Source organism: Anopheles funestus, chromosome 2RL (assembly GCF_943734845.2).
Source record: "Anopheles funestus chromosome 2RL, idAnoFuneDA-416_04, whole genome shotgun sequence".
Classification (NCBI taxonomy): domain Eukaryota; kingdom Metazoa; phylum Arthropoda; class Insecta; order Diptera; family Culicidae; genus Anopheles; species Anopheles funestus.
Window position 1 is genome coordinate 33,962,670 of NC_064598.1, and position 19,763 is coordinate 33,982,432.

The 19,763-nt window shown below is 44.1% G+C and overlaps 1 protein-coding gene across 15 annotated transcripts in view; it reads right to left on the reverse strand.

The window, feature by feature from the left end:
* LOC125760989 (tensin-2) overlaps window positions 1-19,763 on the reverse strand; it is a 161,242-nt gene that overhangs the window by 71,071 nt on the left and 70,408 nt on the right. For 2 of the 15 annotated variants that reach the window (XM_049421687.1, XM_049421686.1), the window contains exons 2-3: window positions 9,989-10,196; window positions 5,610-6,527 (exon numbers count right to left, since the gene is read on the reverse strand). The exons of the other annotated variants lie outside the window; for them this stretch is intronic. In XM_049421687.1, the coding sequence (XP_049277644.1) occupies window positions 5,610-6,527; window positions 9,989-10,015 (945 nt within the window). In that variant the 5' untranslated portion in view covers window positions 10,016-10,196. The remainder of the gene's footprint in view (window positions 1-5,609; window positions 6,528-9,988; window positions 10,197-19,763) is intronic. 15 annotated transcript variants of the gene reach the window in all.

A 19,763-nucleotide genomic window follows, 5' to 3' on the forward strand; every position in this document is an offset into this window, starting at 1 on the left:
CCTTTCCTTCACGTTTCGCCTACCATGGATGTGCGAATCTCCGAGGCTTTTCATTTTTCCCGAACGATTCAAACTTCAGTCGGGATATTATCGGCCGGAGCGGTGTCATGGTTTCAAGGTACGAACATAACGGTCCCACAGCATCAGAGGAAGCCGCCCATAGATCAACCGATGCGTATGCCAACATTCCAACCCCTAGCAAACACGATCACGTTCGACGTTTCGAGTCCAAATGTGTCAATCAGGTGCGTTCGGGGTTGTGAAACAGGGACGATGCTACTGAACCGTTCGCTCGGTTCTCTACCGTACGGTGTACGGTTAATCCTCTTCTCGCTTTCATTCCCGTGGTGTACTTTGGATTTGTAAAAGACGGTACATAGACCAGCTAGGCTCATCAGTCATGTCAGGGGCAGGCTATCGGATCTGGGATGTTGTGAGATATCCGAGTACCGGGGACTATCACCGATCTACCCTACCGACCCGGTGTTGGTGTGCGATGGTGTTACGGTCAAGTTTATCATGTAGCTTCACTGCTCGTGTCATGTTCACATTGTTCAACAAACTCTCAAACTCCATACAGGTCGCTTTTGTGCATCTCACAGGGCAATCGTTTGCCGTGAAAGTGCACGATGATGATTTATGTAGTAGTAATGCTACGGTTAACGATCAGCAACACTGATGTTGGGGTTTTCCCTTCGTGTGGTAATTTTGTGATCAAAATTTGCTGACCGATTGCATTCAGGTGCCTCGGGTCATACCGTTGCGATCGTAAAATAGTGAACAACAAAATTTCTCCCGCCGCCCGGAATAAAGGTCACGAAAGCCGGGTGGAAATGCGTGTCAACGGGGCTAGACGAACGTCAACACCCTCAGTCGTATCAAAACAAGAACAAAACCCTTTTAAGGATTTCTGCCTGCATGCCCATGATGAATAGCGTAAAAACATCATAAATCTCACCGTTAAAACCAGACGATCAGGCATTATCATTTGAGGCAATTCTTTCTACCCTGCACGGCACATACTGTTGTGTGAAATATGTGCAAATAATGGTACGGTACGATGCAGAATGCAGAGATTGACGGGTCTGCATCGTCATCGGCTGAGGGGGTTCGTGCCATCGCGGACAATGACATTAAATCTTTCAAGTGAGGACGGGATTATTATGCCAGAAGGTCTGGTGTGATGAAGCAGAGTCTAGAGTACCTTTTGACACCGTTTGCCGAGTGCAAACTGTTTACTGCAAACGTTGTATGCAATGGTAGGATGACGAATCAAACGTTCTCCTCAATATGAACGGAGCTGGGTGTTGATAAGTTGTGAAGATGTTTCATAGTTTAAACCAAACTTAAATCGTTTACAAAACAATCTTTATGCAGTCTTGTAATAGCTACATTTTGGTGTCATCTCGTTCATGCTGTTCATGCACCTTTGCTGAGCGATGGACTCCCCGATAGGATTAGTATTTCCACAGCTACCTTGTAATGCCGTGGGGATTCGTTAGATACCCCGCTGAGAATTTCAAACGATAAAGAGACATTCGAAAGGATTCATCTATATCACCTGGAGCGTACCATGGAACTGGTGTGCGGCGAAAAAAAAAACTGTCAAACGGATATAATTTACGAGTCTATTAACGAAACAATCAACGATGGCGAAACAATACACCAGAAGACAGTAGGTGCAACCCTGTCGGTGCAATTTCTTTTGCGTCTTCATTCAGAAGTCTAGGTACACTGGGAGCTCATAGAGCAGATACAGCGTAGATAGTTCCCTGTTGCTTTTGAGGGCGCTAAAGTCAACCAAGATCTCCTGCGATGGCAGTGGCAGTGGGGCAGAAAAAAAAACAAGAAGCCTCTAGATGCACGGATAGATTAAAATCCATCCAAAGCTATTTTCCTATGCAACATGCCCGCCAGTGTCCCGCCGGTCTTTGATGGCAGCAAACACTCACTATAAATAAAGCATTCTTAATGTACAAGATAAAAGCGAATTATATGGGCCTGTTTGATCATGTGATAATGGAGAAAACAGTGAGACAGCTATTGCCCATAGCATGAAGCATGTTTTCCCTTGGTTTAATCACAAAACCATTTCCGATAGCCATCGTTGATTCCGTATTTGTTGTCGGTGTAGCGGTATGATAGATGCAAAACTTTTGCCATCAAGCTTTAATCGTATGCGCATCAATCCGGGGTTGTCTAAGTTATTAAACGAAACCACCTGGGTGTCCTTGGGAGCATTGGAGCCGGTTGGCTGCGAATGGTGGACGGTTCACACCACCGTGCAGACAAACTTTGAAAGTATCATCTTCACCGGTCATCCAAAAAGCTCAATCTTCATCAACCACCAACAATTGTCCAAAGCGAACGGACTCGATTCATTTGAATAATAGATGTAAATTACAAATGGATAGCTTTTGGGAAGCTACAGGCCTGTGAACAACAAACAGAAACGAGTTTTTAGCATCATCGAAACAACAGACGCTCCTTCAATTATCACACACCTTTGTGGAATAAAGAAAACAAAAGCTGTTAAATCTTCCCATTTGAACTTGAAGACCATATTCGAACCATTTTATCAAAATTAGTAAACGCTAATGACGACATCATTATTAATAGATACGCCACATCATATCACAATGATTGAGCTGTAAAATGCTTCAAAAGCGAAAGAAGAATATTTTTAGAAACGGAAATATTTATCCGTAAAATAACTTACGTCACACAACGTTCAATAGCTGTACGAAACTGGATTTGCCAGAGGAAACACATCACAAGTCGCTTACTGAACGAACTGACCGTTCTGACTTATCGATGAATCTCCTTCCAATAGAAATATTCCCTCCAACAAAAATACATCTTTTTTCCCCCAATCACACCCATATTCGATGTATTTTTCTAAAAAACAAACCCGTTGTTTACATAATTCCGTCTGCTTCTCCGATCGCCTCTCCGGACCCGCCCACACACAAACTGACCATTTGCTTTTTATTGATCCTACAGCTGTGAGCACAGATTAAAACATAAAAATACAACTACACATGCCTACAGACACCGGGCAAGAACAAACCGAGCGCAATAAGATGAGCATAAGATGGGTGGTACACACACACACTGGGTGATCGATTTGTTCCGGCCCTAGACATACCAAGCAAACATATTGTGATGCCTTTAAAAGGTTTTTTTTCTTTTTCCCGCGCCCATCTCGTTCTCGTCTGTGGAAAACAAACACGCGCGGCTTTCGGATGGGGACGAGTTTCCCACATCTGTTTCACCCACCGTACCTTAACTTGTGACATGAATGTATTGTAGGAGATGAGTTAAAGCATCTATTTTTTCTTCTCTTGTAGTTGTTGCTTACGATCGTTTACTTAAAGAGAATAAAAACGTTCGAATGCGCAACACGAATTTTCCCTTTGAGATGTGTTTCCGCTGCTCATGTTTTAGAAGGCTAGATTGTTATCACAATTTCTATCGTGCCCGAGAGCGGTCAAATGGTTGCGTGGAGGTGAATAAGGATGCTTGGAATGTGGGTTTCCCTGTGATCGCCCCATTAGCGGCATCAGTCGGTCAGTTTTTCGCCAGCTCCCTTTCTGTTCGATCCCATCAGTGGGCCAGTCGGTCAGTGAATGGTCAAGCTCGAAGGCAAACCGATGACCAAGCGCCAGTGTGCACTATGCTTCGATGGAAATCGTGCACAATGGCTCTACCAACATAACCATCCCTTTCCTGCGAATGTGCTTAGAGGAAAGTGATTAATTTAAGATAAATTTTCCACAAAGAAGAAAGACCGGCTAAGAGAGAAAAAAAACAACATCAAACCACCTCAAGGTAACCATTTCTACAAACGGGAGAATAGCGCACGAACGGTGAAGACAATTTAATTTGAGCCTAAGTTAGATCGACCTGCTACGGGTGGTGGTGCAGCATGTACGTTAAAACGCGCCCCGGTAAAAGGAAAAACTCCGATGGAAGGATGTCCCGCTAAATATGCACAATGTTTTCCCGCTATCGGTGGGCTGGCATCGGTGGGGTCTAGGACATAATGGGCACCATGAAATCAATCGCTGCTATATGGGTGGAAAGCAAATCTGAACGTAATGCGAATAATGAGTGAGTGTTTTTTTTGTTTGTCGGCAAAGGAATGAATGGAAATATGGTCGTAAATTTGCCGCATGGTACCAAAAGGGATAGGAGAAATATTCTGAACATTCCACAACACACTGTGGGGTTGTTTTGTTGTGGATTATTAAGAAACATTGCATTTGAATTAAAACAATTATACAATTTTTTTTAAATTCAAAAACATTAAATTTTGCATGAAAAATAAAACTATCAAAACAATTAAACAATAAAATAAACAATAACTAAAAACATTTTCACTAATGAAAATGCGTACTCATTGGACCGTTGTATGGCGGCAAACCATTTATCCAAGACACATGCTTAAAGCGTTTCGATGTTTGCGGCGCCATCTGTTGGAAATAATCATTACTACAAACGCTTGAAACGCTTAACGTTCAAGCGTTGTAACATAATGTTTGAAACATAATTTTTTAACGTGATGGTTATAATGTTTCAGCAGTTTCACTCTTTATCATAGTTTATTGAACGCATCAACCACACATTATGTTCTTCTCCATTTCGTCAAACAACCATTCGTCTCCCTTACCTCAGCGAATAGCTAACTCTAGCGTATCAATTTACATCTCTTCTTACACATTTTTTCTCCCGCCCAAAATGGATGTTCTTTTCAAAATAGCCACAAATAAGCCATCGTATAAACGTCTTATGTCTTAATGCACCGTATAAACTTGAAACGGGTCTCCACTTGTGGTCATTTTCGATTTTCCATCATTCTATCATTTTACGGCGTGTGGAAGGAATTACCTCTAATACCGCAACGCACGCCTTACGACACTTCATTTTCGTGGAAACACTTTAGCGCTTCATTTCGACCACCATAAAACCCCTTCACCAAGGACTAGACGGATGGGCCGCTCTTGCCCTTCTGGGTGTCTCCATGTGTCCAAGCTTTCCGGCAATAAATTGTCCAACAACTGTCCATCAAAGAATCCAAACGTCCAGATACAAACACACACGGACACTCAGTGGACATCGTGTGTCACTTGATAGCCGTTCAATTTCAATCTGTTTGATCAGATGAAACAAAAACCCAAACTCCGCTTACAATCGAATGCTGGAAGGTTGCTGACCAGCGGTTCGATACGCGCCCCAAAACGCGGGTACCGTAAAATGGCTTATCAATCGCGTGACCGTTGACCGCACCCTGTATTGGAGACCACGAGCAAACATGAGAATTCTGTTTCTTCCTTTCCAGGGGGTTGCGTACAACTTCAGACGGTAGTAAAATCGAACTGTCAAACCGTTGTCAATGTTTCAATTTAAGCCTTACTACGCTACTCCGTGACTCGGCGAAGTTTGGGGACTTGGGGAGTAAACCTAAGATATCACTGCGAGCAACATGGCCACCCTGTAAGGCACCTTTTGGGCACCTTGCGAAAGGTAAACAAACGCCACCAACGGTGTAACATGAGCCGAACTAACCGGCAAACATCGGACACATCCACAATACCTTCAACACGTACCTTACGCAGCTCAACCCGAGCATACTCTGTCTCATCTAGGTCACTGGCGACGCTGCTGGCAGTATCAGTAAAATCACTCGTGTCACTGAACTCCGACCCAACCAGATAGCACGGTTCGTACGGATACTGTTTGCGCCGAATCTGTACACCGGGCGCCAACATTCGCTGCGGCCCAGGTGGAGCACCTTTCGGTCCATCTTCCTCAAGCCGCAGTTCCGTCCCGGGACCGATGCTGGGCGTAAGTGTACTAACCGACTCCACGTCCGAATCACCGCCTCGCCGATCTGGCTCGTTGGCCGTTTTGCACCGCAAATCATTGTTGTTCGCTTCGATCACGCTCGTTCGGAACGGTTCTACTTCCGAGTTTGGTCGATGATGGAAATCCACCGCCACCTGTATGTCCTTCTGCACATTGTCCGGTTCGTCACTGCTGATGACACTGAACGTACGCGACTGATTGTGGACCGGCTGGGATCCATCCACGCCACGACCGGATATATCACAGATCTGCACCTTCGTTTCATCCTGCTCACCTCCGTCTTCTAGCTCGTCTTTGGTTTCTTCCTCCTCGCGCGATACCTCCTCGACCGCTTTCAACTCCAAGCTACGGCGATTTTTGCGCTTCTCGGCGATTTTGCTCTGCCGGCGCGGTATACCACTGCCGGCCGATTTGCGCGTATCCTTCGCTTTGTAGGTGTTTGGTTTTTTGTGTTTGCCAAGTATCGACTCTTCCGGACTGTCGATCACCAGTGCCTCATTCACGTCACACCGTGGCTTCGGTGAGGATGGTACACTGGGGGAAGCTTTCTTCGGCGATCGCTGTATAAGACCCACCACGAATGGGAACGCGTACAGTACACCGCCCTTGTCCAGCTGCTGGAAGATGAGGTACGAGGTATCCGTATACCGCGCTTTGCGCTGAAAGTAAAGAAATGTACATTACGAACATGTTTGCGATAGTTCCACTCCAAATGTTCTGTACTCGGCAGTGTGGAAGTGGCTTAGTAGAAGATGATCATCCGAATTCATGTTAAAAGTGATAAGCGAAAACCGCTTTATCAAGGACGTTTTTTTTTTTGCGAATTATGATCCTTTTCGGAGGGAGAAAACAAGTCACAGCTGATGACCTACTGTTTTGATTTGTGTTTCTATTTATGACTAGACACGATTAGGAAGCCGTACAGCAAGTACAACGTAACGTGACACTATCGTTATGGGGATGGAGATGAGCTCATGGGGCGTTCATCGGTATGCGAAATGGGGCTGTTTCAAATGCTGTACCACACAATGATCGAGATTATTCTGCATTGAAATTGTTCTCTCTCTCTCTCTCGCTCAACCAACTACCATCATAATTAATTGCACATTTTGATGAAAGATTGTGTCCAGCTGTATAAACTCAACTCCGAAACCACAATGTTACTGACGAGCTAATTCGATTGAGCTAGCTGAATGGAGCCGGGAGTCACTCTTGTGGGCGCCTTTCGATGAACGTCCGATGAAAGCAAACGTTTTATCTTGCAGTTATAATCATCCAAGTACATCCCACTTGTGCCTTTCCGGGTGTTCTTCTCTTTCTTCACCGATCATCGAATAAAGTGTGCCAATTGCACACAGAAAAAAACCCATCTGCCCGATGAATTTCACATCGTTTAGTTGCATTTTTTACTACGCTGACCACACGCACCGTTTGGCCGAACAGCATAAAATACTTACTGGAAGTTTATTTTTCTCTGGCCACGCATCGAACCGTGTACCATTTTCTTATGCTGCGTTCCTGTATGCTAGAAGGGTGATCCTTCAGCATGTCGACCCTACGCAACGCTTTCGGGGATGCGGCACGTTAAAAAGAATTCACATCCTCAAGTGAAATGTCCACAGACACGGAAACACGGAAAGAAAAATACTTTATTTAATGGTTTTGCTGGAGTTTGCTTTCGAAACAAGACACAATTTTGCCTCCATCTTGCCTGGTGATGTGTACTGCCAGCGTTGTACATGGATTTCCACATTTTTATCGTGATTCCGGCCAGACTCTACGTTTACGGTTTTGGGAGGTAAAACCATGGCCCTTTCTTTCTCACGACCAGAATTGCCCGGTTGTGTGCCGTGTCCCGCAAGACCTGCAAAACTCTATGTAAGCACCGAAACCTCAAAACGCCTCCAGTCACCGATTATCGATTTTAGCTACAGTTTAGCAGCGTTGCAATTGTGATCGGGCTATAATTTTCTAACATAACGCACGATCATGCATCTACAGACCGTGGGGCACGATTGGGAGATGATGTTTTAACCCATCCAGTGCACGGTTTTTGCATGATTGCAAATCGTATGTGAAATGACCATCTGTAAGCTTTGGTTGTGTAACATCGTTTAATAATTGCTAATTGGTCGTTTTTGACGGAGGGAAAAGCTTCGAAGGGATGTCGACATGCTAACATGTGTGTCATGACGTGCCTATTTTGGGGAGGCCAGTGTTTTTCATGCATGAGGAAAGCTTTATTATTTTAGGCATGCCTTTACCGTTCGCAACATATTGAACGTTTATTTTAAATATCAAATCAGTGCAAGTAAAACAAACTTGCCCTTGCTAACTAATAACGGAAGCAGATGAGCTAACGCATACTGCATATTAAACCAACATGGCCATTTCTATCTTCTTTCCACACCCGCCTGCGTCGAGCGACATTTTCACGAACGTATTTTTGTATTTTTAGAATAAAAATTTAAACGATTTCTGACGATTAAGTTCTAACCACCACCGGCACACTGTAGCTGCAGTTACGAGTGCTGGCCCCGAAAGAAGATACAGTCGATCGTAAAGAAATCAACATCATCGTCAACCGTCGCGGAAGATGATCGTCCCCTTCGACCCCCAAGGGAAAGTGGTTCGGAAGCACAGGGGGTGAAAAAAAGGTAAGAACAACGTCCGGCACCACCACAACACACATTTAAATGTGCACACTCGTCGCTCGTCCCTCACCGGTCGCAACAACTTCCACAGACCGATCGGGAAGTGAATGAACAATATTTATCTTCTTCGAAAAGAAAGAAGAAAAAAAACCTCCCCGAATGTAAACATATTACCGACATTATTATTATCTGCGTTTTCACCCTTCCCACCCTATTGTCTCCCTGCGTATGCCGCTTTTCGGGAATGCATTTTTTTTCTCTCTTCTAGCGCATCAGCGTAAAACATCGAATTCTCGAGAATTATAAACGTACACACGCACGGGAATGAGCATCTGCGGCAAACGGGATTTATGCACTTTACCGGTGTACACGCGTACAAGCGATGCAATGCGGCTCCTTAGCACTGTTTTTTTCTCTCCTCCACTCAAAGGATGAACCCTCTAAAAGTCTAAACAACAAGAAAAAAGACACCGAAGAGAAAAATAAAACACCAACCCGAAACTACTCGCTGCTAGCGCATTAAAAGCGTACATTAAAAAACATTTCCCTTTTATCTTGTTTTCGTCTTGTTCATCTGTTCCAAAGGCGCTCAAACCACGCATCGGCGGCGCAGAGGAACGGCAATAGTGGTGGAATTAACTTGTTGAAACAAAGTGTGAAGTTAATAAATTTGTAGATTTTTTTTCCTCCGGTTTCCAACCAGCATGTGGCTCGCGCAACATTATGTTTTCTTTATCATAAAAATGATTCTATTTCCTTGCCCGGAGGTTTAGAGTTCCTCCCTACCGAAAGGAATGCATTCAACGTGGGGTAATGTTGTTTTTTTTTTCTTTTAGTTCTTTAGAGCAAATTTTTGGTTGGAAAAACTTGACACAGAAGAAGGAAAAGCTTTACATCGGTGTCGGGGGGTTTTTTTTTCTTCGTTGCAACAAGGCGCTTGGGACATTTGTCATTGAAAATATCACGATATGAAACATGAATGCGGTACACTAAGGCGATAGTCACCGACAAACTGCTTAATAGGGGTTAGTAGGGAAAATGTATATTTTATTTCCCTTTTATTTTTGCCTCCTATTAATGTACGTATCCGCATAGCAATAAGAACCAAGACGGCCACAGGCATGGAAAAGCATAGAACACTTATCTGGTGGTCTCGACTCTGATAACCCACGTGTGTGTGTGTGTTCGAGAGTAAATCAAAAATGATTGATGAGTCGGCTTTGCTTTGCTAGAGCAATGTTTTATGATGTAGTGCCAGAGCTGGAGGACTGCTCCGATGTAAACTATAAATCCCGTACGACATTTACCGATCGGTGCCCGTGTTTGGATAGTGTTTTGAACTTTAAGATTTTGTGTGTCGGAGTGTTCGGAAAATGATGGATGTGTGGAGTACAGAACATTTTACGAAGTGGTTCAAAGTGGTCCCAGTAATTCCCTATTTACCTATTATATGTATGAATACTTACCGAAACATCCATTATTTTTTTTAGCATGCAATATCACAACTGTCACTACACTGATAGTCTTTCTTCGAAGGCAACATTTTTTTTCTGGAAGGAAAACCTCAACCGCACTTTAAACACTTCACTGGCACACGGTGTAGAAAAACGAATCGGTTTCAGTTCGGTTTTAGGCACATGTACACTAATTCAATCACAAGCATAAATAGCTACACTACGATTAAAAAAAAAAGAGAACCAATTGAATAAATAAATTCACACCTTTGCTCCACCTTTATGGTGATTGACTCACGGCACGGGTTTTGTTTCACTTTGCTTTTTGCAATGTTTTTGCAGTAACAAACGAAAGAAAATACAATTTAACGCAAAATAAAAAAACACAACAGCACACGAAACAACACCCAATTACTAAGCTGCATGTAGATGCCAATTTACGTGTTCATGGGTTGCAAAATTGCAACAAACTAGAAAACGGTTTTGCCACGCTCTCGCCAATGTGGGTGCCAAGTGTGGGCGAAAGAGTGTTCCGCATTCTGGAAAAGGTTTCTTTTTTCACTACGGTACCGTACCGAACGGTATGTTGGGGTTAGTTTCGATATAACATTCACTTTGAACAGCAGGCAAGAAAAGAAAAAAAACGCACCAAACATTTTCCCTAATTTGCCTCGATCGATTAGCATCCGTAATGGATACTGTCAACTTGTAAATTCATCAAACGACGTTGTTTGTCCACCCTTTTTTTTACTTCTACCTTTTTTTCTACTACCGTACACGGTTTTTGGGAAGTGGTTTGTTTTTTTTTCTCCCCACCATTTCTGTTGTTTCATTTACGGAAGGCTCGATTTCTCCTACAGGAAGAAGACAACGGTTGTGCAAGCGACGAACGCCTTCAATGTGGGTGTTGTGGAAAGGTAAAGGGGCCCCCGGCGGGTTGATACCATTGGGAAGAGGAAGGTGAAAAATCTCGGATATCGTTTGTAAGATCATCTAACGTGAATACTTTTTTCCCGTTTTTTTGTCCTATTCTGCATGAGATACGTGTTTGCCCACTTGGAGTGTGCTCCCCCACAAACCCCATCTGAAATGACCCAAGTGGGTGTTTACTGTGTTGACTGATGGTTTTATGAGAGTGCCACTTTTACCACAGTCGGTGAAATGTTTCATTTTGTTTGTCATTTCGTACACATATTATTAAGATTGTGGTTGTGGGAAGCTCACAAGGAGAAGACAAAAAAAATAAAAACAAACAACAACCAGCAGTAAAATATTGAAATTGGATTCCATATCACGTGCGATTATTAGTGTCTACTTTCTGGGGTTGCATCTTAGACAGACGATCCTCTGTTTCTTCTACCATGCAAAACCCCTGGTGGAATACTCACACAGCTTTACGAAGCCAAATGGAATCGTAAAACTTATACCCTTTTTTTCGTTCCACCCACCGCGCCCCACACTAGTCAGCTTCTCCATCAAAGGCCTCCCATTCCCACACGCTAAATGTGTCGAATAGATCTAAATTTAGGCAGACGCGTACGAAAACTTCCGATGCTGGCCCAAAGATATGCAGTGTCCCGCACGTCTAATTTCCGTCGTTACCGTCGAGCCACTTTGGTGCGGGACAAAGGCAAGGGAATGGTGTAGTTATTTTTAGGTGGAAAACCACCGTGTGCGCTTTGTCTTCGTGCAGCCGAAAAACTCCAAATCTTCCCGTACGGCCGGAGGGATTTTCACGAGCTGCACAAATTTATTTGGTGAGATTATATTAAGTAGGTGAAATGGATCGTAGGCGCCTCGTGCAACGAGTTACAGGCGACTTAAAGGTGAAATAAAATAACATAAAATATACGCCGGTACAAGCGCGCACGTGGTGTAAGCCGTGGTTTGATTTGTTTTAAAAAAGTTTTGTAAAGAGTTTCTGCACAAGTTTCTGCTTCAGAAACATATGAAGCACGTTTAAATGGGAACTCCTAATCAAACAGAATAATATAGCAAACGTTTGCAAAAATTACTGGCAAGTCTTCTCTACCTTCTGCTATCGCTGTTTATTTTCCAGTACGGTTCACAACGGGGCTTGTACGATCACGTCACCAACCTGTTACTGTCCGGATTCTCGAAACACATACACTCTCTTATGTGCTTCGCTTCGATGAATGAGAACGGTCATAAAACAGCATCATACATGTGGCGGCATACGACTAATCAAACGAAAAACAGAAACCCTTACACGATGATACGATCATACGGAGGCGGTACACGGTGGTTTTAGTGTAATGAATACGAGTGCCTGTTACATCATGGCAAACCAACAGGCAATGGCTCGGTGAGCCGCTTCTCGCCTGAACGATTATTAACTTCACATTCCATCGCCGGGGCGCAGGATGACGGATGGATATTTTCCAACGCTGTGTTGGCGCACAGCTAAGCGGATCACCTACACGAAACACCATGCTTCGCTAGACCTTCAAGATTAATAAAACTACCTCCCAAAAAAAAACTGGAGTTATAGTTCGCAATTAGACACACTAATCTATACCATTTCGGCGCGATCCATTTCAGTGCCGTTTCGAAGCATCGGATCATCTTCCCCAAACACAGCATCTTTGCCCCTTACATTACAATGTCCATTTGCTAAAGTGTTCGAAAAATCATCCAACTTCTAACGTACCCGATTGCGTACACGCAGTAGCACTATGATGAATGATGTCACTTGAATGTGCAACTGCGCGACAAGTATCCGTCATCTTCGTCATCTCAAAATTATTATCGCCTCCGGGGGCATCAATCTTCGATGTGGAATTAAAGTGAAACTCGAAAACTTGACAGCCGAATCCAATTAGCCGGTAATCGTAAAGAAGCGTTGTAAGAAGTGTTACGACGACTCGCACCGTGATGGGGCCTAAGCCATGCATATTGACGGCATAAAACAACTCACAACTCCTGTGTGTCCGGTATAGTGTATTAATTGATATTTCAACTATTCGAGGATGAGTCGATGAAGGGTGAAAAGATCGAAACCCGATCGCTAAAGGTCACTTGAATAGGTCAGATGAATTACAATGCTGACGACGAAGATCGCGACTTGGGATTATATTCTGCAGAGGGGAACATTTGTTGAACATCCAGCAGGGTATGGAGTTTACACACATACATATGTGTTTATGCCATCCGATCGGTATCGCCGTAAACCATCTTCCATCGCTAACTGCTCAACGAGGTACTTGTGCAATTAAAATGGATATTATACGCGACGCTTTATTTGCTTCCCGTCAGCTCTAGGAAGAGTTGTATGTAGCTTTCGTGATTGTTTATACGACGAGAGTAATATGACTTTCTTCTCATCTCGTCACCATCGTCATGGATCAAACCTGATCGTGTTCAATTAATCGACGATGCTACTGTTTGGGTATAATTTTGCTTTCCTTCGCTTAAACCCTGGCAGCTGAGCTCTTAAATAAAAGTGGAAAGGTAAAAGTGATTCTACCCCAATAGTATATCCCCTTTATCACATGCAAACCCGTGTGACATCTGTATAGTGACAACCATGCGCACGACACAAACTAAATCAGGCGCGATCAGAGCGCAAACGCCCGTTTGTAATGCTTCACGCGTTGTCATTTTGCAAAACGTACTGACACATCACACGATCGATGAGGTATTTTCCATCGTGATAAGTGCAGAAGAGCGTGACTGCTAGGCAGGAGATTTCGCGATGTTGCTACTCCTTAAACTTGCCCTCGACAACAACCATTCGAATGTCCAATGTCCCCCATACGGGTGAACGACACTGCAGTCAGACGATCAGCTCCAACTGCGACGTACCGAGGCAAGGAAATACTTTTGCTAATTACTAGCACTCGCGAAATCCGCTATCTCACGTTCTCATTTTTATGGACCAATTTGTGTCGGGCGTGATGGAAGCCACACCAGTGTCAACCTTCTTGCACACTCACGGTGAACTGGGCTCCAAAAAAACTGGCCCAGTGTTGCCGCAATGTCTGGACCACAGCCACAACTCCACACGGGGCCGTTTGGGTATGATTACAAACCACAACCACCCCACCCCAATGACAGCTGTAAGCCACATTTCGAATCGTCACGTAGTTGCGCCTGTAGACCGTAAATTACCGCGGATCCTGTACGATAGGTGAATCTCCTTGGTGCAAGATCAAGCCAGAAAGATAGATCGTCTACCGATTGGCCAATTACACGTGCTGCGTGGACAGAAGCAACGAGCTTGAATTACCTTCAAGGCTTCAAAACGGTATAGGATTCCGGTGGGCTTCTGGTGAGCGACCGAAAGATCGCGAATAGACCGGCCGATTCTACCGCATCATCAAACGCGATCATGAAACCGCTGATTTGTTTGTAAACAATGTGCCGCCGGGTGTCGACCCAAGGCGCAAATCGGTCTGGGAAAAAAGTATCTCCGTTTCTCTAAGAATGTGTGTAACAACAAAAACACACCCAGCTCAGGCCTGACGCGTCTAGCGGCTAGTCCACACCATCCGTTTGATGTGTGAACGTTTTAATTTGATTTGTTTTCATTTGCTTGGGCTCCAATCATTCGCCAGTTTGTAGGTAAGATTCAACGAAAAGGAGTCAAGCATGGGCGAAACCTTTCTCCCGAGAAGCCCTTCCGATGCTTTCCCGCTTGTTTCGAACGGGCAAAACGAGGACAGAAGTGGGACGTAACGAGGGTAAATCGGCAACATTGGCGGCAGCATCACAGTTGTGCTGCATCAGCACGAAAGTAACAGCAGGCCGGTGTAACCCGTTGAACGAACGCTGGGGTGAAATTTATTGAGTAAGATTCTAATTGAGATAGGGTTGGCTGGGCGGTCGGGAAGTGAACGTGCGCAGCACTGTTTGCATTTACCAAATGATACTTCAACCCTTGAACAAAAACCTCTAAGCCCACTTTGTTTCCGGCCCGGGTAAGGCGGGGCGATGCCACCCGCTCGGATCGGAACCATAAAATTGCCATCGTTTGCTCGAATGAATGCGCACTCCACGGCGCTCGTGAAGCAAATCGCAAAAAACAAACGGATCTCTTTATTTATTTTGAAATTGATGATCATTAATAATTCGGTATTATTAAAGTTCATTTGCTTCTTCGGACCGAAACTTTCTGAAGCTGATGGACGGGTGCTCTCCTACTGCTTAACTCGCGAACAAACAAAACCATCCCAAGTGTTGTGGTATTTCACCATCTTATGCTATGCTGCAGTTTGCTTGCCTTGCGAAAACTTATGGCTTCACGTTTACCAAGCCCAGCACAACGTTGACGTGGATTGCCACAGCGAAACGGGTTTCCGGAAGCCCTCTAAAAAAGGGAAGTAACGGCGAAAATAGGTCCCGCTTCGAAGGTACACCCGACCAGTACTGAGCAAGCTTGCCATTGATAAAGCTTCAATTATTAATCACAATCTGGCACGCAAATAACTGTGATGCAGGTTGGGGGCTTTGCCCTTAGTTGGTGAAGCGGTCGGAACCGTTTTACACTAACTTCGTAAGGTAACGCTTTCTTCCGGACAGGTAAGTGAGCTTTTTCTGGAAGACTGAAACCATGGCAATGGGAAGTACATTGAGGTTTAAATGCTGCCATTGCGGTTGATGTCAGAAAGGTTGAAGATTTCCATACGGAAGCTCATCCATTGAAAGGGTTGATTGTTGTGATGATCCCCTCCGCGCGATAGCATGAAACTTAAGATAAATGCTGTTCTGTTCTGCCATGTAGGTCAGTTCCTACGATTTGTAGATGGCTATTCTTCGAGGTCACTAACTGACTCACTAACGTATCTTATCGATAAAATCTGATCGCTTTACGGTTTTGGTCTGCCGTAGGGTTTGTCCCTAATAGCTCTCAGCAAAAGCGTTCTCATGTGGATAACATTGAAGCCCACGACTTCTACTGGACAAATCCACCCACTTTTGGAAACCGTAGCACGAAGGTACTGACATAATGGCTCTGGACATGGAGTTCATGGTTTTGAGGGCAAGGTAATTTCGATTGAATCAACCCACTAGGGTTTGACGATTCTAACTCTTTGTACAATAGTGAGTTATTGTAAAGCGTATGAAATTATTGAACTATCTTCAGATATTCAGAGACACACTGTATGTCTAAAGTAGGTCAAATAGTATAATCGATAATGTATGTCACGATGATTGGCTTAAACATTCTTAAAGACTGTCAAACTTTGGGGAATTCAAGTTCCAAATAGTAACTCAATACAAAGCGAACATATAGAGATATACATAAACTAAAGAAAAAGGATTCCAAGTTCTTAAAATGTAGACACCTCGTGCTCATGTGGCAATTAATTGTTATACATTTCTAATCTAGACAGTAGCGAATAATGGCAGCTTTCAAAAATTCGATTATTCATTCAAAAATTCATTGCTTCTTCCTGTGGAGTATATTGTTAGGACTGTTAAAATTAATTTGGAGTTTGTCTATCCTATACACAAATGCCACAAACCTATCTTTTTTCAAGATCTTGATTGACTTGCCGTACATGTATCCTGAGATCTTCACCTATGAAGAAGGCAAAATATAGCGAGTAAAAGACAATAGGGTATGTCTAGTTTACTTCCAAGAAATACAATTGCGTGGCAAAGCTTTCACCCTTGCTAGTTCATCATGTTCTTTACAACATCGTTCAAAAAATAATCCCATTCTAACGGTGTAGAAATCTTTGAAGTACCCTTGCTAACCATCGCAAGTAAGTTCGTTTGTTCCTAATGCCTACGGCAAGAGCAACAGCTCTTATCACTTAAGTAAGTAAACACCAGCAAAATTCCCCCCTAGTTTACAGTTGGATCACCTTGCTTCCCCGAACAGCTACTCCATTGCGCCAAAAAGGTACCGATAAAATGTTTCCCCTTTCGAGCGTACCGGCCTATCAAGAAGCAAATAATTAAACTATCCTCTCCGACGATTGCCCCACGGTCAAATATTTGCCACCTTTTTGCCAGGTTCGCGCCACAAGACGTTCTAGCGTGGTGCCCCGGCGAGCCACCAAAGCAGCTGAGAGGAAAATGAATGCTTCAAAACATCGCGTGCAAAGGATGGTCTTAATTAAATTAAGTCTACCCCATCGTCGCCCGCCCGGTGGTTCAACGATGCTTGTCTTCGTAATGGTGATCTTATCTTCTTATGGCTTTATGCGGCACATTTACTGCCGTGGCTTAGCGGCGGGACATTCCTTCACGCGTTTGCTAAATTTTTTGTTCTCTCCACCGCTTCCATACGGGTGGGTGAAGTTTCGCATAAAGCAAAGGTAGAAAGACTTTTGATTAATGTTTTGAAGTCCGGTAATTTAGAAGGAAGAGGAAATGTCACAAAAAAATAGAATCGGAAATGTCAAACAATCCTTGGCAAAAGAGCATCATCAGACGGTTAATCAACAGCAGCGCGTTTGAAAGCAAATGCCACTGATATCGCCATACCGATAGTATCAAATTGGGACTCTCCTTTTGGTGATGAGTTGATTTATTTTGAAAATCCATTTACCCCCAGAAACACCTGTCAACCTGTCACCCGTCAGTCAATCATCCGGTTGGATTATATTTGCACCACCAATTGGGCGGAACAAAATTATTGCTAATTGCCCCAATTTGGATCGAATAGTTGGGGAGGTGTGGGCTTTTTTACCCGATAAAAACCGATAGACCTTCTAGGTATACGCATGATAAACTCTCAAAGTTAACTGAACTGTGTAATAGGACTTAACTAGCTCTATGATTTTGAACACTGTTTCCGCCTGATAAGCTTCTTTAATCATCTGAAAACCCCCTTTAATTTTAAACCGAGTTGGTTAGTTATCTTCGTCAGGCACGCTTCTCGCAGTAAGCTCTTAAGCATGTTTCGATTGTAGTAACTAACTTGTTTTAACTAATGCAAGCAACAATTGGAAGCGAACAAATCTCTCCACCAAGAAACATGACAAACAAAAGTCAATCAAAGCAGATCGATCGATCGAGCGCCACTTGGCGTCAAAAACCAGCCTGGTAGCTTCCATCAGCTTTGTCCACTTCACTAATGAGCTCGTTTCAACCGTAAGGGCCAGGAATTCCCTCGTTCCCGTCTCATTCTCTTTGCTCGCATTATTTTGTTGCATTATCGTGGGCTGTCAGCTGGTTGAATGTGCAGCAAAAGAAGCTGATCGACGGGCAATGGGCGTTTTGGGTGAATAATTTCACGACCCACGGGCAACCTGAGCGGGAACCAGCTGCGAAAACAAGCGCCGCATTCGTCACTCCAACAACCTGTCAGGCCTGTTCACGCTCCAGAGCACTGTGTGTTTGTGTCTGCTGTCGGTGGTCGTCCTTGAGATTAATTAAAGCGAGAGCTTTTCTTATCCGCTTGCGTCTGGAGTGGAGCTTTCGGAGACAAGTGGGCAAGTGGCTTCGAATTCCCCAGAGACCGTGCGTAGAAACTCGCGACCTGGCCAAACTACCAGACAAGCTTGTCTCCAGTAAGGAAGAAATGTGTTTAAAAAAATATTACAAAAATAGTCAAACAAATCACGGAGCACGCATAACGAGACTTCTACCCGTGGAACTGACAAGGGGTTGACGTGATGATGACGACGACATTAACTACCAACAATTTCATCAACAACATCACATTCATCAACTCTACCAAGGGGAAGGTGTGTGTGTGTGTCTTTGGGGTTTTTTTTGGTCATCATCCCCAGTGCCATCTAGGCGAGAGTTCCCGTACGAGTGTATAACAAATACGAGTGACCTAGCAGAGTGTGTTTACAAGAAGTTGGGAAAGTCAACAGCACATGCCAGCACTTGCCGGCAGCCTCTTATGCTGCTTCATGGACTTCATTGTGCTGAAGCAAAAGCTAAAAACAAAAATGCTTGTAACCATTGTCCAAACAGTAGCAGCTAAATTGGAGAGATGTCAAGGAGGTTGTCCTCACGCCCTTCCCTTCAGTACACCACGACCTCACAAAAACCCACCAAAATCGTGCCCATTAAATCGTGTACCGGGCTCATGCAAAACACGAAAATTATTATCGAATGCGGTGCATTAGAATGAATTCCAACACTCAACAAAACTATGCCAAAAGCGTTTCGTCGTGCTGCGCACGGTACAGCACACGCGCGGTTCACTATCATCCACAAGAATCCACCCGTTGCAATTGCAATTAAGTGAAAATTCTTTCCTGCCGGCAATGGAATGGTGTTTACGGAGAGAGAGAGAGTACCCACCCTTTGGCACTCGTGCCATACTCGTTTGCAATCGAATGCAAATTGTGTCTGGAAGCGTGCCACAATTCTTACTTTGCTTTACTGCATCAAACGTCACGCGACTTGTAGCCTGCGGACTGCAGAGGCCCGGTTCCGTGTGGGAAAGACGTTCAGTTTTTTCGCAAACAAATCGTTGTATCGGTGGGCCGAGATTCATAGAACATACCGGAATGGATTTTCACTCGCCACAGGGCATTGGTGATGTGCATCTTCCTACACAACGCATACCAGCAATAACCCATCGATCATCATATACACAACCCCCCTGGCCCACCCTGGGGTCGGTGATGTGTGTAACTTGAAACCATTTTTTTCCGAAACCCATAACCTGACAAAAGCAATAAAAGTTTTTCCGGTGGAATTACATTTTCCACGCGAAACGTGCCTCCATTCTGAAAACACCAAAAACTCGTGGAACGTGTTGGATGATCCCGGAACTGAACGTTTGCCGGGTGTTGGGGTCTAAACATAACCTACATTGGATGCCCCGGCGCTTCCCCAACTTCGTTGCCGT